The sequence below is a fragment of the Dreissena polymorpha genome, chromosome 16 (genome assembly GCF_020536995.1).
Source record: "Dreissena polymorpha isolate Duluth1 chromosome 16, UMN_Dpol_1.0, whole genome shotgun sequence".
NCBI lineage: Eukaryota > Metazoa > Mollusca > Bivalvia > Myida > Dreissenidae > Dreissena > Dreissena polymorpha.
This window is the reverse complement of record NC_068370.1, coordinates 22162024-22184783: the sequence shown is the minus strand read 5'-3', so window position 1 is coordinate 22184783 and position 22760 is coordinate 22162024. Positions and strand designations below refer to the sequence as shown.

The 22760-nt window shown below is 36.3% G+C and overlaps 1 protein-coding gene and 2 long non-coding RNA genes across 3 annotated transcripts in view; 1 reads left to right on the top strand and 2 right to left on the bottom strand.

The window, feature by feature from the left end:
* Positions 1–22760, top strand: part of LOC127862223 (uncharacterized) — a 61400-nt gene that overhangs the window by 34173 nt on the left and 4467 nt on the right. The window contains exons 4-11 of the mRNA XM_052401252.1: positions 4779–4948; positions 7696–7747; positions 8745–8829; positions 9244–9312; positions 17279–17338; positions 17786–17953; positions 20125–20226; positions 21042–21154. Coding sequence (XP_052257212.1) covers positions 4779–4948; positions 7696–7747; positions 8745–8829; positions 9244–9312; positions 17279–17338; positions 17786–17953; positions 20125–20226; positions 21042–21154 — 819 coding nt within the window. The remainder of the gene's footprint in view (positions 1–4778; positions 4949–7695; positions 7748–8744; positions 8830–9243; positions 9313–17278; positions 17339–17785; positions 17954–20124; positions 20227–21041; positions 21155–22760) is intronic.
* On the bottom strand, positions 1942–16553 carry LOC127862227 (uncharacterized). Its single transcript, XR_008040506.1, has 3 exons — positions 15841–16553; positions 14515–14815; positions 1942–2697 (listed from the first exon to the last, which is right to left on the bottom strand). It is a non-coding gene; the product is annotated as an uncharacterized LOC127862227 (long non-coding RNA).
* On the bottom strand, positions 6355–9315 carry LOC127862229 (uncharacterized). The gene is made up of 3 exons (XR_008040509.1): positions 9230–9315; positions 7666–7723; positions 6355–6685 (listed from the first exon to the last, which is right to left on the bottom strand). It is a non-coding gene; the product is annotated as an uncharacterized LOC127862229 (long non-coding RNA).

Sequence of the window (22760 nt, the reverse complement as noted above, 5' to 3'; positions counted from 1 at the left end):
GAACAGGTGTTGCTCGCTGACGTCGACGATGGCGACCAGTAGACATGGAAGAAGTTACTGAAGCTTCACTCCTAATTTCGAATTCACTATTTTCTAAATTTCTCAAATTTAACACAACCTCGGAATCCGAACTTTCGCTAGCCATATTTTTTAATTTGCACTTATTTTATAGGAATAGTCAAAGATTTATAGATTTATATTAACCACAATATTTATTAAATGTTCCTTGTACACGGGCCTTTTAAATAAACACAATATGTTAGTTATGCAAAAATAACACACAATATATTTTATATAATATATATTAGATCTATATTGCGATTCGCGAATCACGGATAAAATATTTTAAATTATCGAGGGATATGCCCCTTTAAACCACTTCAACGAGCGCTAAGTAAATACTGCGTCATATATTCATTCAATGACGTCATCACATTGGAATTTACTATAACTTTAGGCGGGTTTGTAAAATCGTCCTTCGGCACTGAACGATCCCACTTCTGACACCAATTGTGGTGTCCGTCAGGATGGGTTTATTGGTTTTCTTTGTGAGTTATATTCTTACAACAAGACTGGCGGCAGTTTAAATAATATATTTATTTAGTAGGTTTAATATGTTATTGCAAAATTAGACAAGTTTGGTGGACACTTTCTCGGAAATACGTTACAAGTTATTTTTAGTTACCCAAGATGTTTTTACTCACTTTACTGCCCAGACAAGTGGAGCTACCAAGATGGAAGTTGTGCTGTCAAATTCAAATTCTAGCGCACTTATATACTTTCTGGAAAGTGCCCACGTGACCTTAACTGACCAATGACCATATGACAGCCTGCCAGCATAATAACAATAAACCAATAGGATTCTGACAGCTCGGGAATCATCCAATCAGAATCCGTCAGCCTGAGCTGTCAGAATCCACAATGATGCTGGCAAATTCTGTGTCATAGCGGCCATGACAGGTCAGATTTATGCATAACATTTATATAATAATGCATAAATATGGCTTGTCAATAAACAACAGGATCGAAATGGAAACAATACACATAATACTAATAGTTCTGTTAGTGCAGTTAATAATTCGTGGTATTACGGAATAAGTCATGGAAATGAAATGGATTATTGTGTTAAAAGGATGTAAACAATGGACATTGCAAGCCTTACACGAATAACAAGGTAAGTGCAATTATCATCATCATCATCATAATCATTAGTAGTATAACTTTGGAAACTGCATTCCACGTAAGTATAACAGTAAACAATAAAGCATTTAAGCATATAATGGGTGTGGGGGTGGGTCATTACAATACTTATTTTACACAAGGTTTAATCATAGCAGTATTTTTACATACATATTGGGGTCTTTCCAATGGATTTTACTGTTTAACATCCCCCTCAGAATGAGAAATATTTTTTATTTCATATATTTCATATTATTTATGAAATAATAATTCACTAAAAACTAAATGAAATCAACAAAACATATATTTATTTTTTATCTAATACCAAAACAAACAACAGGCATAAAAAAACAGTAATATATAGAGAATAATAGGTTAGTGTTGATTATAGATCAGGTTTATCATGCGAGGCTTAGAAAACAAAAAGCACGAGCCTTGGCGAGTGCTTTTTCGTTTTCGTGCCGAGCATGATAAACCTGATCTATAATCAACACTAACCTATTATTCTATTTATCCCACTTTTTATTCAGTAAACTATTTTTATTTAAACAAAATAAGTTTTCATGAGTGTTTGTCGTACTTTGATAATGACTGTAGTGTAACCAAGGTCAGTGTATTACTCCGCGTTCCAAAAATAACCGCTGATCAAATAATCATTTTTAGCCGGATTTTTTTCGAAAAAATCTCGGCTTATAGATTGATGTTGTCGGGCGGGCGGGGGGGCGGGCGGGCGGGGGGGGCGGGCGGGCGGGCGGGGTGGCGGCGTGCTCGAAAATGTTAAAGTTCTTATTTCATGGTATAACTTTGGTATGCTTGGACCTAGAGTCTTCAAACTTGACATGAAGGTTGGCCAGGATTAACAGATGACCACTGGTCATTTCAAGGTCATTCATTTGAAGGTCAAGGTCACTGTGACCTTCAATATAAAAAATGTTAAAGTTCTTATAACTTTGGTATGCTTGGACCTAGAGTCTTGAAACTTGACATGAAGGTTGGCCATAACTAGTTAGTAACCACTGGTCATTTCAAGGTCATTCATTTGAAGGTCAAGGTCACTGTGACCTTGAATGTAAAAATGTTAAAGTTCTTATTTCATGGTATAACTTTGGTATGCTTGGACCTAGAGTCTTCAAACTTGACATGAAGGTTGGCCAGGATTAACAGATGACCACTGGTCATTTCAAGGTCATTCATTTGAAGGTGAAGGTCACTGTGACCTTCAATATAAAAAATGTTAAAGTTCTTATAACTTTGGTATGCTTGGACCTAGAGTCTTGAAACTTGACATGAAGGTTGGCCAGAACTAGTAAGTAACCACTGGTCATTTCAAGGTCATTCATTTGAAGGTCAAGGTCACTGTGACCTTGAATGTAAAAATGTTAAAGTTCTTATTTCATGGTATAACTTTGGTATGCTTGGACCTAGAGTCTTCAAACTTGACATGAAGGTTGGCCAGGATTAACAGATGACCACTGGTCATTTCAAGGTCATTCATTTGAAGGTGAAGGTCACTGTGACCTTCAATATAAAAATGTTAAAGTTGTTATAACTTTGGTATGCTTGGACCTAGAGTCTTGAAACTTGACATGAAGGTTGGCCAGAACTAGTAAGTAACCACTGGACATTTCAAGGTCATTCATTTGAAGGTCAAGGTCACTGTGACCTTGAATGTAAAAATGTTAAAGTTGTTATAACTTTGGTATGCTTGGACCTAGAGTCTTGAAACTTGACATGAAGGTTGGCCAGAGTGATCATAAGGCTGTCTGGATTTCTGTGTAGGTATGTGAAAGCAAAACAATAAATAGTATTATTTCATCTAAGTTTATTTTCTTACATTTGATAATGAAATTGATGGAAACTTCAAACAATATCTTACTAATTTGCTAATAAAAAAATTGAGATCAAACTTTCCTAATTGTCAATTCAAGTTCATATTTGTGACCTTAAATGTTATTGTTGTTCATGTATATGCATGCATTCAAAACATAACACAAGGTTTGCTCATGCCTTGAAAAGTACTTACATTTCATTTTGACCTTTGAACAATATTTCAGTAATTTAAGTATTGCATTGACAAAAACACGAAAGGTACTTTCCTGTCATTTAAATCAAAAATCCGGCTTCAATGTGGTCATCTCCGACCGCGGAACTCTTGTTTTTTAATCAGAATATCGTTCTGTAACAAAGTGTCGAGCGTTATTTATTACAATTTTAATCATATTGAATTGCAAATCTTTAAGTTTTATGATATCAATATGGCATTAAGTTGTTATACACAAGGAACTACATTTGTTTACAACGTAGCCTAACACCACACACAATTCACTTTCGATATCAAACTATCGAGTCGATCACGAGGTGCACAATATTTCCTTCTTTGTTATAATATGTGGTTATTTCGTGACAAAATAACAAAGATTACTTGGATTTAAGCTTATTATATACATTAACATTTTGAATGTTGAAAGTGGCACCAAAGAATTGTGAGGCAAAGTTGTTCGAACTAGAGAAAGACATTTGCAAGTGAAGTGACTGGGTGGGGCGAACATCAAGATCAACTTGTTCGACGGTAGACATCGGTTGTCTAGGCTGCATTTCGGCCATAGTTTCAGTGCGTGAAGGTGAACAAGAGGAATCTGTTGGATTGTTACATTTACTGGACTGAGCAAGAATGAACACTTTTGCTGCTGTTCAACAGATATGTTGGAATAATTGGTTATGGACTGGACATTTTTGTGCCCTGTTATGGCCATGGTTTCAGTGGGTGGAATGTTTGCATTTCGAAGTTTTTGGACCAGGAATTTGCGAACTGAGTGGTTCGTTATTCTCTTGTGCTTGAGAAAGCCGGCGTCTTTTGCCATGGCCTTCAGCATCTGACCTAACTTGTTGACACCCAATTGTTGACGCAAGAATCACCGGGATGCAGTGTCATTTGTGCGTATTGCCAGGTAGAAAAGATGCTTTAAAGAAAAATCAGATGGACGCATATCCGAGTACATCTTGTAAATGAACACAGGATTTCTTGGTCCAGACGATTGTTTTCTACGGTCAAAGGGGAGCAACTCGAACTGACTTCTTCAAAGGGGAGCAACAACAACAGAACCTATTTGCATAGTGTTAAATTTACCTAATACTAGGTTTTAATGACAATAAATGACAAAAAACTCGTTTTTTGCTACTTTCCTTTGTTTTAAGGTCATTAAGATTGACAAACATTTGAGATTGTTTTTATTATTGATGCACTTGGTAAATACAGGTGACGAGGTGCGTGGGAAAAAGTAGTCCCGGTTCGACAGTTGATGACGTCATTTCGTGCTATTGATTATAGCCTTGCCGTTGATTATAGATGAAATTTAATCAACGGGGCTTTAATCAACCGATTTCGCTGTAAAAGTGGGATAAAAATCAATAAACCAATTTTGTCTAACACTTTGCCCTGAGTAGACTAAACTGGTCCTTTAAGTATTTATATAAAAGACATTTTTTTTTTTCGTAAATGCATAAGCCCAGCACATGTGAATTTTTGCTGGTTTATAAACCCTGCAATAATTATTAAATATTTGTGCAACATAATGTGTAAAGCCAACATTCCACCCCAGGGTGTCGGGAACCATCCACATCTGCAGCTGGTTGTGGGTGAAGCTGTGGACTTTCCTTGAGAAGCGTGTGTTCAAGGGCAAGATGTTCGGGGCACACGGCTGGGGCAAGGGGCAGCCTGAGCCCATGAGAAAGGTCGGGCTCGAGGAAAATATAGCACTGCCTTCAACTGGTTAGTTTTTTGTGGGAACTTTAGACTATTTAAAGTAGGTATTCTCAAAGTTCCTTTATCTATATAATGAACAAATTCTTTTGTGGAAGGTTTTTGTTGGTTTTGCTTTACACGTGTTTTCTTAGTTAATTAAAACAGTGATTTTGTGCCTTCTTTATATAAAGTACCAGAAAACGGCACTTTCCCAATAGGGAAAAAAAAGTAAAAAAATCCTATTTGCTGTCCAAAAAAATCCAATTAAATGTTCCCCAAAAATATTATTTTTTTATATAATGCATTATTTAGTTAATTTCGCTATGCAGAAAATATAATATTGACAACACTTAGTTATCAATTTTGATCTCGGCTGTTTTTGGAGAAAACCTTAGGTATTGTCATAGCCAGCTCGTCGTCCGTCATCCGCGTCGTGCTAAAACCTTAACATTGGCTCTAAAATTTAAGTGCTTCCACCTACATTTTTGAAACTTCATACGTAGATGCACCTTGATAAGTTCTACACGCCACACCCATTTTTGGGTCACTAGGTAAAATGTCAAGGTCACCCACAGCCGAGCCTTGGAACCCGTTATGCGGTGCTCTTGTTAAGTATTTGTTACCATATACACCCATCTGCAGACTTCACAGCACGAATTTTCCCAATTTCAGGTTTTTCGCGTTAATTTTTAGCTCACCTGTCAAGAAGTGACATGGTGAGCTTATGTGACCGTGTGATGTCCGGCACCCGTTGTGCGTGAGTGTGTGCGTCCGTCAACAGTTTGTTTGTGTAGACAGTCGAGGTCACAGTTTTCATCCAATCTTTATGAAATTTGGTCAGAATGTTTATCTTGATGAAATCTGGGTTGGGATTGTATTTGGGTCATATGGGGTCAAAATCTAGGTCATTAGGTCAAATAATAGAAAAACCCTGTGTAGACAATAGAGGTCACAGTTTTCATCCAATCTTTATGAAATTTGGTCAGAATGTTTATCTTGATGAAATCTGGGTTGGGATTGTATTTGGGTCATCTGGGGTATAAAACTAGGTCACAAGGTCAAATAATAGAAAAACCTTGTAAAAACCTTGTGTAGACAAAAGAGGTCACAGTTTTCATCCAATCTTTATGAAATTTGGTCAGAATGTTTATCTTGATGAAATCTGGGTTGGGATTGTATTTGGGTCATCTGGGGTCAAAAACTAGGTCACAAGGTCAAATAATAGAAAAACCTTGTGTAGACAATAGAGGTCACGGTTTTCATCTAATCTTTATGAAATTTAGTCAGAATGTTTATCTTGATGAAATCTGGGTTGGGATTGAATTTGGTTTGTAAGGTGAGCGATTCAGGGCCATCATGGCCCTCTGTTTTAAGTTTATTCTTGATGTTTTACTGGAGCTTTTTAGATCAAATGTTTACATTTATCAATATAAAGCATTTAATGACAAACTTCAAAACATGCCAACATCTGTGAAAAGGCCCCTTGAGTAAACTGTAAGGAACATTCAGTTACTATGAAAAGTCAGCGTCTGTCTGTAAACAAAAAGAAACTGCAACATAAAAAAAATAAAATGTGCAAAAACTCTGCCAGAGTTGTTGAAACAAGAATTCACAGACAGTAAACATTTTGAACAAATGGTGCCTGCCAAAACATGCAGTAATGTTTCCAATGAAAACGTTGATTTGACTGTGTGCCACGCAGTGACTGAAATTTCGTGGTCTACTCCCCCACCGCCTAGTAGTAGTAGTTCATCTGAAACATCCCTAAATCAAGAAAAAAAACAGTCAGTGTCTTGTCAAACAAATTTCAAGTGTGATGATGATTCGGACAATACAAAATGTTATAAAATGACAGAGTATTTGTGTGCTAAGCAAAACAAGAATTTAAATAGACTAAACAAGAACATCAACTTAGCTAAGTGCAAAATTGCAGAATTGGAAAAAAGACGTGGACATTATTCCATAAAGAATATCAATAAAAATATGGCAACGTATGGGATAATAAAGGTACAAAGCGTTGTGTGTTCAGGTTCTTCCTTTTACTTCTGATTCAAATATAATCAATGACATATATAAACAACAAATATAACGTGACGTCTAGGACGTTCTACACTTAAGTGCGGCAAATAACATTACGTTACATTCACAACAAAAAAAGACGAAATTGCCCTCATAAAGTTGAAAAAACTTCACGCAATATAATCAAACAATAAATGAAATATTGTCAGAATGTTTATCTTGATAATATCTGATTTTGGATCGTATATGGGACATCTGGGTTGAAAAATTAGGTCACCGGGCCAATTCTGGTAAAACCTTGTGTAGATGAAAGAGGTCACAGTTTTCATCATGTCTTAATGAAATTTTGTCAATGTATTAATTAATGAAATCTGGCTTGGGATTGTATATGGGTCTGATAGAATTTAAGTTGATGTAGCAAGGTTAGTCAGGTGAGCGATTCAGGGCTATCATGGCCCTCTTGTTCCCAATTGGGCGGGTACTGGTTTTTTCCAATAGGGCAAAAAATCGCTGTACAATCATTTAAGAGCGCTCTTAATAATTGGTTATAATAAATTAATAAGTTTTGTAATCCTGATCCTGTATTCAGTATCAAGCACACCACTTGTAAAGCACAGTACCTTTTTTATTGGGGGATGAGTGCACTAACATGCATAAGAGAAATTCTGGCTTATATAACTCCTAACCCTTGTTATGCCTCATCTAATAATGTTTATGTACCTTACCTGAAGTTCTAATAAATCATTGCTCTACAGGTGATGAAGCCATGCAGCGACTTCTTGCCTGTAAAGGAAAGGACCCTTATAGGTAAGGGTATAATCATTTTGTATAAATATTGTATTTATTGAAGCCATTTGTGATTGAACACTGTTTATTGTGTATCAAATAACAGACCCGGTAAAATGATAAAAAAGTTTTCAAAAAATGTGTTGATTTGATATATTTAACAAATATAATATAAACCTCTTTCAAGTGTAAAACGTAAAGTTACTGTAATTACTCTTAAGTTTTGGGACACTTACAAAAAAAATTTTTTTCCTTGTCAAAAAATTTAGATACAAAAAATGCTATAAAAAATATTATAAAAATACAGGTGAGACAAAATTTAAAGGTAGACACTCTAAAAATATTGCATGAATGATTCGTAACAGGTATGCAATGTGTATAGCGTTAAAAATTCCAACAAATAATAGCAAATGCTTGTAAAATAACACGTAAAGTATAAAATAATGTAACATATGTTTCATGTTTGGTGAAACCATTGTCTGTTATTGGTGTACATGTACATAGTTATTTACTCAATAAAGCAAATGTAATGGTCCATTGCCTTAGGGTGTTCCTCTTCAAGGGTTCATTACCTCAATCCAGTTGCAAAAACACATGATAGTGGTGTCATCAGATAACCAACAGGTCAGAATTCTGGTAAAGAAGCTTTGTGAAACAAACTGTCCGAAAATTTAGAGTAATTAATTATAGGCAAAAAGTCATATGTCTGAAAATTTAGAGTAATTAATTATAGACAAAAAGTTGTATGTCCGAAAATTTAGAATCATAAAAAAAAAATATTTGGACTAAATACAGGGGTGTCCAAAAATTGAGTGTCCAAAAACTTGAGTAATTATGGTACATGGTTGCATACTTAATGCATAGACATTAGAGTATGCAATATTCTGATATTTGAGAATACATGGCTTGAAAGTTTAAAGCAACTGCCACATTTGTCAGTTCTTGTCTTGCTTATATCAGTAACCGAACCTTAAAGTCACTTCCACATTTGTCAGTTTTTGTGTTTCTCCAATTCCAGTATACTAGGCCTTAAAGCCACTGCCACTGATGATGATATTAAAAAGTATTACAGACGTCAGGCTGTACTTGTTCATCCAGATAAGGTATGTACTCATGAGGGAAATATCTGCATCAAATAGTATTTCAATTAAAGCGTGTGTGTAGCTTACCAACAGACCTGGCTTGGGATTGCATATGGGCCAGTTAGGTTACGGTCAAAGTCACATACTAACAAAAGAAAAAAAAGTTGCAGCTCAATGACTTTTGTTTGGATGGAGGTATTGCCCTAAAATTTTGTGTTAGCTGCTTACATGTAGATCTTACTCAAGATTACTTACTAACGTGTCATATAAAAAGATTCTCAAGTGTTCTTAACAGATCATGTTTGGGAGTTATCTAAGTACAATGTCTGTTTAGCAGCATACAGAATAGAAACTGTGAAGCAATAAAAAAATAAATTTATAATGGAAGTTTGTTTATTTTAAGCTTTAACAGTTTTAATACCATTTTGTTTTTAGAACCAACAAGCCGGTGCGGAAGAAGCTTTCAAGATTCTAGGCCACGCCTTCGACCTCATTGGAGATGCTGTAAGAAATAATTAGAAATTATTAGTTATTATGCCCCCCTTCGAAGAAGAGGGGGTATATTGCTTTGCTCATGTCGGTCGGTCGGTAGGTCGGTCGGTCCGTCCACCAGGTGGTTTCCGGATGATAACTCAAGAACGCTTGGGGCTAGGATCATGAAACTTCATAGGTACATTGATCATGACTCGCAGATGACCCCTATTGATTTTGAGGTCACTAGGTCAAAGGTCAAGGTCACAGGTGAAAGTCACAGTTACTGGAAATAGGCATTTTAAGGGAAACAACTACCGTTTATGCATGTTCTTTTTATTACAGCATTTGCCTCCCTTAAATTCATTTAAAATCTCATTTTACAGCAGAGATTCCAAATCAGACCTGTAAATGAGCCCCATATTTACTGCCAGTGCTAGGTTACCTTTTCCCATTTGATCATTCTTAAATATTGTTATTGTAATGCTACTACTACTACTACTACTACTACTACTACTACTACTACTACTACTACTACTACTACTACTACTACTACTACTACTACTACTACTACCACTACCACTACCACTACAACTACCACCACCACCACCACCACCACCACCACCACCACCACTGTTGTTCACAGTGACAAAAAACGTATTCACACAATGGCTGCTACTACAACTTATGGCCCATATAGGGGGGCATGCATGTTTTGCAAACAGCCCTTGTTATTCTAATTTTTAGCTCGGCTGTTTTCAGAGCGAACCAAGGTATTGTCATAGCCAGATTGTCGTCTGCTGTCTGCCGAAGGAGTCGTGCTAAAACCTTAACATTGGCTCTAAAATCAAAGTGCTTCCACCTTCAACTTTGAAACTTCATATGTAGATGCACCTTGATGAGTTCTACATGCCACACCCATTTTTGGGTAACTAGGTCAAAGGTCAAAGTCACTGTGACCTTAAATTATTTTTTTTATGCCCCTGGTAGGGTGGCATATAGCAGTTGAACTGTCCATCAGTCAGTATGTCAATATGTGTGTATGTCAGTATGTGTGTGTCAGTCTGTCCGTCCTTTAACTTTAACATTGGCCATAACTTTTTCACTATTGAAGAAAGCAACTTGATATTTGGCATGCATGTGTATCTCATGGAGCTTAACATTTTGAGTGGTCAAAGGTGAAGGTCAAGGTCATCCTTCAAGGTCAAATGTCAAATATATGGTGTCTGTCCATCCAAAAACTTTAACATTGGCCATTACTTTTTCAATATTGAAGATAGCAACTTGATATTTGGCATGCATGTGTATCTCGTGAAGCTGCACATTTTGAGTGGTGGACATTTAAGGTCAAGGTCATCCTTCAAGGTAAAAAATAAAATAAAAAAATTCAATGCAGCGTTCTCATGAAGCTGCACATTTTTAGTGGTGGAAGGTCAAGGTCATCCTTCAAGGCCAAGGTCATCCTTCAAGGTCAAAGATAAAAAAATAAATAAAATTCAAAGCGGTGTTCTCATGAAGCTGCACATTTTGAGTGGTGGACGTTCACGGTCAAGGTCATCCTTCAAGGTCAAAGGTAAAAATAAATAAATAAAAATTATTTCAAAGTGGCCCAATAGGGGGCATTGTGTTTCTGACGAACACATCTCTTGTTTTTATAAGCTTTCAGTTATTCAAAACTGCACCCTCATCCGAGCGTTGGCACCCATTATGAGGTGCTCTTGTGTTTATTGGGGTGTTGTTGCTTCAACAACAAGAAGAATGATATATCTGTTTCATGTAACTTTCATTCTATCAAAGAACTATTCTGGGTTTGTAGCCTTATCTTTCTTTCTCAACTCATATTCCCTTATATTTCTGAATCGACCCTTATTCCCTTCTTGTTAATCTGGAATGTAAATATTTCCTCAAGTGAATTATGCCATCTGGTGTAAATACTAGAGTATATTAAACCATTTGCAAACTCTGTGTTCATATAGAGAAGAAGTGCAAATAAATCATAGCATGGCAGTAAAAGATTTCACCATTTTTTCATCTCCATAAAGTTACTATGGTAATGTAAAATATGGAGGCAGTGTTATGTTATATTTATATCCCCATAGCAAAGTAAAGAAGGCTATACTGGAATCAACATGAATGTCTAGTATCTGTTAGTTTGTCAGTCCATATGTAGACACAACATTGTCAGCAGGGGTTCTTCTGCACTTTTCAGCATAGAACATTTAAACTTTCTCATATTGTTTTTTATCATATGCAGTTGTGCATGTTCTATTTGTATCATCTGGTGAGGTCATCACGTATTTGTACATCCTGATGACTGGATAATGTGATAGCATTATGATAGTAATTGATTATCTGAAATTCGAACAGGCTATAAGCCATTCAGGCAGTCTCCATTCAATTAAATATGCTCAATTTATATGCGATTAACAGATTAACAACAGTATACACTTATTTCATGGATGCGCGGTGAACAGTCAAAACTGTTTCCCAAGGTATCAGGGATGACTTTGGTACTGTAGGCCTGGGGCAACAGTTCCAAATGTCAGCCCTGATACCGAGGGACAACAGTTTTGACTGTTCACCAAGCATCCATGAAATAAGTGTTTTATTACCTGATCAAATTTCCAACATAGAAATAACAGCAAACTAAATTTTTATTTACACACAACAGTAATAGATAAAATGAATAATTTTGACTGTTTAACTGTAAAATGACGTCATTTTTTCGACGAAATGACGTCATTATTCCAGCGGGCAACAGTTCAAACTGTTGACCGGTCAACAGTTCGATATTCACCGGTAACAGTTTAAAACATTGCAAATTTCTTTTTCGACGAGGAAATAGCAAAAAATAATTAATTATCATTTATATAAGACATCAGGTAATAAATGGTGCTGTCACACCTAAGTTTTCTTGATAGATCTATAAAACAAAGCAATATGTCACAATTAAAATTAAGATGCATTCTTATATATAATTTTTGGTTCTCTAGCAATTTACAATGTCTATTATTGATGTTCCAAGACAAATAAATTATTTACCATGTTTGAATGTTGAACATATTATTATTAGAAAAAAACTTTTACCATACACATATTACACACAAATTAAATATATGATGTCTTTGTCTTTGTTTATACCTTTATGTAACTGATGTAGTGTACGGGTTTCCCACAGAGACTGTGACAAAGTACATGATGTCCTTGTCTTTGTTTATACCTTTATGTAACTGATGCAGTGTATGGGTTTCCCATAGAGACTGTGACAGAGTACATGATGTCCTTGTCTTTGTTTATACCTTTATGTAACTGATGCAGTGTACAGGTTTCCCACAGAGACTGTGACAGAGTACATGATGTCATTGTCATTGTTTATACCTTTATGTAACTGATGCAGTGTACGGGTTTCCTATAGAGACTGTGACAGAGTACATGATAACCTTGTCTTTGTTTATACCTTTATGTAACTGATGCAGTGTACGGGTTTCCCACAGAGACTGTGACAGAGTACATGATGTCCTTGTCTTTGTTTATACCTTTATGTAACTGATGCAGTGTACGGGTTTCTCATAGAGACTGACAGAGTACATGATGTCCTTGTCTTTGTTTATACCTTTATGTAACTGATGCAGTGTACGGGTTTCCCACAGAGACTGTGACAGAGTACATGATGTCCTTGTCTTTGTTTATACCTTTATGTAACTGATGCAGTGTACGGGTTTCCCATAGAGACTGACAGAGTACATGATGTCCTTGTCTTTGTTTATACCTTTATGTAAATGATGCAGTGTACGGGTTTCCCACAGAGACTGTGACAGAGTACATGATGTCCTTGTCTTTGTTTATACCTTTATGTAACTGATGCAGTGTACGGGTTTCCCATAGAGACTGTGACAGAGTACATGATGTCCTTGTCTTTGTTTATACCTTTATGTAACTGATGCAGTGTACGGGTTTCCCACAGAGTACATGAGGCACACACAACTTATTAACCAGGTTTTTAACCAGGTTTTCCGAAGGAAAAAACTGGTTATTAGATTGGCGAATGCTGGCTGGCTGGCTGGCTGGCGGGCGGGCGGAACAAGCTTGTCCGGGCCATAACTATGTCGTTCATTGTCAGATTTTAAAATCATTTGGCACATTTGTTCACCATCATTGGACGGTGTGTCGCGCGAAATAATTACGTCGATATCTCCAAGGTCAAGGTCACACTTTGAGTTCAAAGGTCAAAAATGGCCATAAAGGAGCTTGTCCTGGCCATAACTATGTCATTCATTGTGAGATTTTAAAATCATTTGGCACATTTGTTCACCATCATGGGATGGTGTGTCGCACGAAAGAATCACGTCAATATCTCCAATGTCAAGGTTGCCACGACTAAAAATAGAAAAAAAAACTTACTAAGGGGGTTAATTTTGTTTGTTCATTTCAAAAGTTCAGTTTGAGTTTTCTCCCTTTATCAGATTTTTTTTCACAATGAAAACCTGGTTTTGTGACAATTTTGTCCCTTGTTACATGGGTAATTGAAAGTAATTTAATTGACATGCTTAATGGCATTTTATGCATACACAATTATTAATTGCTTTATTATTTTTTATACACTATTTCTGCTTTTAGGAATTTAATTACAACTGATACAAACACAATACATGCTGTGTTGTTATCCTTCGCCATAGGCGGAGGGATATTGTTTTGGCGTTGTCCGTCCGTCTGGCACTTTTGTGTCCAGAGCCATGTCTTGGAAATGCTTTGGCGGATTTCATTGAAACTTGGTATGAGTATATATATGGATAAGAGGATGATGCACGCAAAATGGCATTGTACACCATCTGTTAATAATGGAGTTATGGCCCTTTGTATCTTAAAAAATATTTTTGAGCTGAGTGTCAAATATAACACTTTTGTGTCCAGAAGCATATTGGCGGGGGATATCAATTCAACGAATTTGCTCGTTTATATGCATATGCTGATTTTGCATATACAGTTATAATACCTTATTAGCCGGATTTTTTTCGAAAAAATCTCGGCTTATAGATTGATGTTGTCGGGCGGGCGGGGGGGGGCGGGCGGGCGGGGTGGCGGCGTGCTCGAAAATGTTAAAGTTCTTATTTCATGGTATAACTTTGGTATGCTTGGACCTAGAGTCTTCAAACTTGACATGAAGGTTGGCCAGGATTAACAGATGACCACTGGTCATTTCAAGGTCATTCATTTGAAGGTCAAGGTCACTGTGACCTTCAATATAAAAAATGTTAAAGTTCTTATAACTTTGGTATGCTTGGACCTAGAGTCTTGAAACTTGACATGAAGGTTGGCCATAACTAGTTAGTAACCACTGGTCATTTCAAGGTCATTCATTTGAAGGTCAAGGTCACTGTGACCTTGAATGTAAAAATGTTAAAGTTCTTATTTCATGGTATAACTTTGGTATGCTTGGACCTAGAGTCTTCAAACTTGACATGAAGGTTGGCCAGGATTAACAGATGACCACTGGTCATTTCAAGGTCATTCATTTGAAGGTGAAGGTCACTGTGACCTTCAATATAAAAATGTTAAAGTTGTTTTAACTTTGGTATGCTTGGACCTAGAGTCTTGAAACTTGACATGAAGGTTGGCCAGAACTAGTAAGTAACCACTGGACATTTCAAGGTCATTCATTTGAAGGTCAAGGTCACTGTGACCTTGAATGTAAAAATGTTAAAGTTGTTATAACTTTGGTATGCTTGGACCTAGAGTCTTGAAACTTGACATGAAGGTTGGCCAGAACTAGTAAGTAACCACTGGACATTTCAAGGTCGTTCATTTGAAGGTCAAGGTCACTGTGACCTTGAATGTAAAAATGTCAAAGTTCTTATTTCATGTTATAACTTTGGTATGCTTGTACCTAGAGTCTTCAAACTTGAAATAAAGATTGGCCAGTACTAGAAGATGACCACTGGTCATTTCAATGTCATTAATTTGAAGGTCAAGGTCACTGTGACCTTAAATGTTAAAATTGTTATAACTTTGGTATGCTTGGACATAGAGTCTTCAAACTTGACATGAAGGTTTGCAAGCACACTTAGATGACCACTGGTCATTTCAAGGTCATTCATTCTAAGGTCAAGGTCACTGTGACCTTGAATGTAAAAATGTTAAAGTTCTTATAATTTTGGTAGGTAAAAATGTTAAATGTCAATTCAAGTTCATATTTGTGACCTTAAATGTTATTGTTGTTCATGTATATGCATGCATTCAAAACATAACACAAGGTTTGCTCATGCCTTGAAAAGTACTTACATTTCATTTTGACCTTTGAACAATATTTCAGTAATTAGCCGGATTTTTTTCGAAAAAATCTCGGCTTATAGATTGATGTTGTCGGGCGGGCGGGGGGGCGGGCGGGCGGGCGGGCGGGCGGGGTGGCGGCGTGCTCGAAAATGTTAAAGTTCTTATTTCATGGTATAACTTTGGTATGCTTGGACCTAGAGTCTTCAAACTTGACATGAAGGTTGGCCAGGATTAACAGATGACCACTGGTCATTTCAAGGTCATTCATTTGAAGGTCAAGGTCACTGTGACCTTCAATATAAAAAATGTTAAAGTTCTTATAACTTTGGTATGCTTGGACCTAGAGTCTTGAAACTTGACATGAAGGTTGGCCATAACTAGTTAGTAACCACTGGTCATTTCAAGGTCATTCATTTGAAGGTCAAGGTCACTGTGACCTTGAATGTAAAAATGTTAAAGTTCTTATTTCATGGTATAACTTTGGTATGCTTGGACCTAGAGTCTTCAAACTTGACATGAAGGTTGGCCAGGATTAACAGATGACCACTGGTCATTTCAAGGTCATTCATTTGAAGGTGAAGGTCACTGTGACCTTCAATATAAAAATGTTAAAGTTGTTATAACTTTGGTATGCTTGGACCTAGAGTCTTGAAACTTGACATGAAGGTTGGCCAGAACTAGTAAGTAACCACTGGACATTTCAAGGTCATTCATTTGAAGGTCAAGGTCACTGTGACCTTGAATGTAAAAATGTTAAAGTTGTTATAACTTTGGTATGCTTGGACCTAGAGTCTTGAAACTTGACATGAAGGTTGGCCAGAACTAGTAAGTAACCACTGGACATTTCAAGGTCATTCATTTGAAGGTCAAGGTCACTGTGACCTTGAATGTAAAAATGTTAAAGTTCTTATTTCATGTTATAACTTTGGTATGCTTGTACCTAGAGTCTTCAAACTTGAAATAAAGATTGGCCAGTACTAGAAGATGACCACTGGTCATTTCAATGTCATTCACTTGAAGGTCAAGGTCACTGTGACCTTCAATGTTAAAATTGTTATAACTTTGGTATGCTTGGACCTAGAATCTCAAACTTGACGTAAAGGTTTGCAAGCACACTTAGATGACCACTGGTCATTTCAAGGTCATTCATTTCAATGTCATTCATTTGAAGGTCAAGGTCACTGTGAACTTAAATGTTAAAATGTTAAAATTGTTGTAACTTTGGTATGCTTGGACCTAGAATCTCAAACTTTGCTCATGCCTTGAAAAGTACTTACATTTCATTTTGACCTTTGAACAATATTTCAGTAATTTAAGTATTGCATTGACAAAAACACGAAAGGTACTTTCCTGTCATTTAAATCAAAAATCCGGCTTCAATGCGGTCATCTCCGACCGCGGAACTCTTGTTTAAGTATTGCATTGACAAAAACACGAAAGGTACTTTCCTGTCATTTAAATCAAAAATCCGGCTTCAATGCGGTCATCTCCGACCGCGGAACTCTTGTTACCTAATACCTTACTCAATGCTGACATCCGCTGACACCCCTTGTATCATTTTTTGGTAAAATTAACAAAAGTCATTACCCTTTTTAATTGTTTATTTGATAACATAATTTTTTTTAAATATATTACATCATGCTATATTTTACGTCAAGCATTGTCAGGGGGGTATTCATTCTCACGTCAACACATCTATTATTTTAATCTTTTCATTTTGTTATTTCAGAGTAAACGCCAGGCATATAACAGACAACTACAGGAGGCCAAAGAAGCTGAGGCTGCCATGGTAACTCTTTGATTAATAACCTTTACCTTTAAGTGAGCAAAATGGTTGTAAAGTGTCTTCATAAATAGTGTGATTATTTGTTCCAATACTTTCTCAAATCACATCATGCAGTCACAATACATTACAAAACCTGATTTAATGTACATATGGCATTCCGTTTTAACTAAATTATCTTAAGCTTTATTTGTTTCAAGTGTATTTCTTGTTGAATTAGTTTTAAGACTTAAACTTATTGGGCTAATGAATCAATACAGTTAAGGCCTCCACAGGGAGCATATCCTTTTATTGAATGCAACATCTTGTTTAAGCCAAATAACTACTTCTTTATAGGGTTTTATAGAGTAACCTTGACGCCAAATAGAGTTCTCTAAGCCATATCTTCAAATGTTCAGTCATCTGCTAATTTTACAAATAGCAGACTTAGCCCTGATTTGCCTCCCTTTCCAGCACGAGTTTAACGACCTACTGACAAAGCTGCAGGAGAAGCTGTTCCAGGCCAGTAACATGATGCGGTGTGACAACTGTGGTGGCAAGCACAAGAGGGTTCCTGTGGAGAGGCCGTGGTACAGCGCCCGCTACTGCAACCGCTGTTCCATCAGGCATTCTGCTAAAGAGGTAAGGTGCTTAATAAGTGCTTACATTTTGCAAGGAAATTTCTGTATGAACCCTGTTTAAAATTTGGTATTTTTATGCCCCCGGTAGGGTGGTATATAGCATTTGAACTGTCTGTCCGTCCGTCAGTCCTTCCAAAAACTTTAACATTGGCAGACCTGTTTACTTCCACGGATTCGCCGTAGTTCTTACGTATCTGGATAAACTACACACTACAGATTTGTTCTGAAAAACTACGGATCCATCGATCAAAATGGTCAAATTTCAGTTTTTAATCTTACTTTCGCTTATTTTCGGTCTTAACGGGTAATTCATCAATCATAATCATTTTGGCACTTGTGCAGTAAAAAACGTTGAAATTCAAGCCTCCCGGGGAACGAGTGCTGATCGAGCTTGTCGTGTCGTCACCGAACGACAACTGACTTGCGTATTGGTTTGCAAATTTAGCCGAATATATACGATTTTACGTTGCTATCCAGTATACACATCTCTCTATTGCGGAGAATACCGACGATAGTCAATGTATCGGGATTGAGCAGCCTGTTTTTACACATGTCCAAGATGGCGGCAAGCAGACGAGAAATTGCGATTAACGGCGAAAATAATAAATACCATTCACATTAACAACGGATATCATTTGGTCATTAGGGAATAATGTAATGCGTGTGTCAATTAACGCAACATACTACGTTTGAGATAAAAAAAACAAAAAAACAAATATTTATCAGAAATCTGCTCAGTGAATGTGCGTCACGGAAACGAGTGTTGGAAAACTGGAGTTTAGTCTACTCACACAGTTAAAGCATTTATTATAATAAGATGAGTATCGTTCGAAAATGGAAAGGGACAAACATGATTTGATTTATGTGTTAGTGGATCTTATTTTAACTCCATTTAATACATCATTAACACAACAAGAACACTAAAGAATGTTTGTAAATATTTGTTTATGTTTTCCCCTTATGATATTTAATTTAAAAAAGTACTGAATTAAATTAATAGCTACTCTTAAAGAGCTTATGATCAAATGGTGTATTTAAGAATCTATAGATTATTGCAAGTTTAATATGCATGTGGATGGATATTAACTAAATATTGTCAATTGTAAGAAGACATTAAAGCAGCACTTTATAATATAAAATGCTGTCAAACATGCACTTAAAAACAATTCTAATTCTGTTACTTATAATCATATGTATAATGCTTAATGTCTCCCAATTTCATGGTTTATCGCGCTATTTTTTCCTATTTCATGGTTTATCGCGCTAATTTTCCCAATCCAAATGGCACAGGCTGTAACAAAGCAAAGCAAAAAAAAATCACTTAACAGATTTTATTATAGCAAGTTAATTCATCTAATGCTTTATGTACCGTTAAACTGATATGTGACCCAGTCATGGTGTTTTAATGCTCAAAATGATTGAAAAGTTCAAAACTACTGACAATAGCCCCAAACTACTGAGAGATGCCCTCCATACTACTGAGACGCAATCGGTAGGGTAAACAGGTCTGCATTGGCCACAACTTTTGCAATATTGAAGATGGCAACTTGATATTTGGCATGCATGTGTATCTCATGGAGCTGCACGTTTTGAGTGGTGAAAGGTGAAGGTCATCCTTCAAGGTCAAAAGTTTAAAAAAAATACAATCCAGGGGAAGTAATAAGCTTTAAAAGGGAGATAATTTCTAAACCTGCCAAATGATATATTGAAATTTTATTTCAAAGCAGCGCAATAGGGGGCATTGTGTTTCTGATGAACACATCTCTTGTTATATTAAGTATCATATGGTTGTACAGCCTACTAAGTTTGTTCAAATCATTCCCCTGGGTTCATAACTGTCAACCCGCGATGGGTTCATATAGATGTATAGAAAAATGGCTTTAAATTCATGTTAGTGAAAACACAAAGGTTTGGTATTTCGTCAGTAATATCATATCATGGGATTTCAACCAAATTTATTCAAATCTTGATCGATCAAAATTTGCACCACCCTGCTGAAACTTGTTTGCCATCGTACATAATTTTTACTTTTTCGAAACCCAGTTAAGATCACTCTAGTATCACAATGTTAATTCAGGTCAGCAATCGAGGGCCATCATGGCCGTTCTGTTGTATTTAATCACACTATATTGCATTTATAAAAGTGATACATGTTACGATGTATATTGACAGGGTGATGTGTGGGCTGAAACCTCTATGCTGGGCTTTCTTTGGCATTATTACGCCTGCATGGAAGGAAAAGTATACGATATCACAGAGTGGGTCGCCTGTAAGGTAAGCTGGTGTAGCGATGTTGAAAGCTCACATAAGAGCTTTTGTGTTCATCTTTGTTCTATTGTATGTCCCTTTACTGTGGCGTCAGTTGTCAACATTTATCTTTTGAACACTTTACAGGCCACAGTTATTGCCTAATCTTCATGAAATATCGTCAGAAAATTTTTCCCAATTTAATCTCTGCCAAGTTAGAAACTTCGTCATGTTTGGGTCAAAATATTATTGTATAAGTGTGAAAAATGTTCTGGTCCATTAAAAAACATGGCTGCAAGGGGGCATTTAAGATTTCCTTATTTGATCATGAAACCTGCTCAGAATGTTTGTTCTTATCATTTTTCAGCTAAGTTTTAAAATGTTTTCTGTCCATTAAATGGCATGGTCGTCAGGTGTTTGGGGAAATTGTCCTTACATGTAATATCTCAGCAGAATCTTAAAATAGTACTCTAAACATGACAAAAGCGTCTCAGAACAGTAGAGTAGCTTTGGATCTCAGATGAGCAACCTAGGGCCTTTGGCCAACTTGTTTTCTTTTGTCATCAAAATAGAAATAGGTTGTCGAAGTTTCAGACATTTTTGCCTACCTGCCTTTGTGGAATTCAGTATCAGAGGATGGCTCAATGAGGAGTGTTTATCCCAATTGGGATATCACTGTCAAATGATTTGAATGTGTGACATCACATCAGCTTTTGGCTTTTGTTAAGATTGGATATTTTTAGTCTTTGATTATTGTTCAATAACTCAATATTAAGCTTGCATGAAACATCGGAAGTTGGAAAATCTGAATGTTATGTGTTTTTCTGTTGTTTTTTCTGTAGAGGGACTTCTTTAAGCACATGCAGGCCAATGCTCATCACGTATTTTACCGAATCGCTACTGAGGGAAACCGCGGTGGTCACCATACCAACAGAAATAGTGGCAACAATGCAAAGTATGTACCTACTGTGTCTTTTTTTTATGCCCCCTTTCGAAGAAAAGGGGGTATATAGTTGTCGCGCTGTCCGTTTGTAAGTCTGTCTGTCACACTTTTCGTGTCCGCTCTCTCATTCAAATAGTTTTCATCCGATCTTTACGAAACTTGGTCAGAAGTTGTATCTAGACAATATCTAGGTCAAGTTCGAATATGGGTCATGCCGGGTCAAAAACTGGGTCACGGGGTCGAAAAAACTAATCCATGGGAAGTAATAAGCTTTAAATGGACATAATTATCTGACCTGCCAAATGATATATTTTTGTTAAATAAATCAAAGCAGCGCAGAAGGCGGCATTGTGTTTCTGACAAACACATTTTGGTAAAAGGTCAAGGTCATCCTTCAAGGTCATAGGCCAAAAATACAAATCCAAGGGAAGTAATAAGCTTTAAAGGGAGATAATTATTCAATATTGAACATAGCAATATGTGTGGCATGCATTTGTATCTCATGGAGCTGCAAATTGTGAGTGATGAATCTACAGTCACGGTAGTGGCTTTTAATTATTTGCTACTGAAAATAGAGATTTGTTAGAGACAATTATTTTCAAGGGAAGTAATGTATATAATTATAAATCTCGGATTATATATTTCCTTATCAAGAATTTAAGTTCTTTTCACATTTACTGTACGGATTTTTTTTATTTTGATTATTTATAACTCAAATGATTGATTTGTCAAAGTTTTTTTTTAAATGATATAATTATCATTTCTTTCCTGTTCTAATTTGTGAATGGTAGGGTTCATTACATACCTGTGGAATTATGTCCATAGATACATGATGAACTCTGGCTATGATCTCTTTGATAAACCACAGGCCCTGCTTGCCCCCCCCCCCCCCCCCCCGTTGGATCTGACAAAATCCAAGGGAAGTAATAAGCTTTAAAGGGAAATTTTATTTCAAAGCGGCGCAGTAGGGGGCATTGTTTCTGACGAACACATATCTTGTTCAGTAAAAATCTATTCAGGCATACAGTCGAAACCCAATAAAACTAATTTCGGTGGATCAACAAATTGGGATAATACAAGAAACTTAAAGGTTGCCAGTCCTGTCCGATTTCCTTATATAGTTAATAGATAAAAGATTCAATTTAATCAAAATGCTACAGAAAATATTAGTTTGTCTTATAACATTTTACTCATGTTAAAATAAACGTAATAATACATTTTTATTATTAAGAAACTGATATGGCTGCTTATGTAATCTATGCAAATGAACTTTAAATACTTTTTTCTATAGAGATAACATGTTCAAGCAATACATGTATGCCATTTTTTAATGTACACTTGAACATTTTCATTTTTTAAGGTTAACTGGTTAATAACCGGTTACAGTAAATGGTTAACTCAATGTTTTTAGTAACCTGTTGCATCCCTAATTTAAATTCATAGTGATCAGAGAAATTACTATTTTCATTGGCAGCTTTTATATTTGTCTTGGATCACAAGTGGAGGTCATTTCAGTGATGTTTGAAAAAGTGAATTGACCCTTTCCCACTTAGAAGAAAAGTGAAAATGGCTATGTGCAAACAGCACAAAACCAGAACAGGCTTCGAGAAACTTGCAG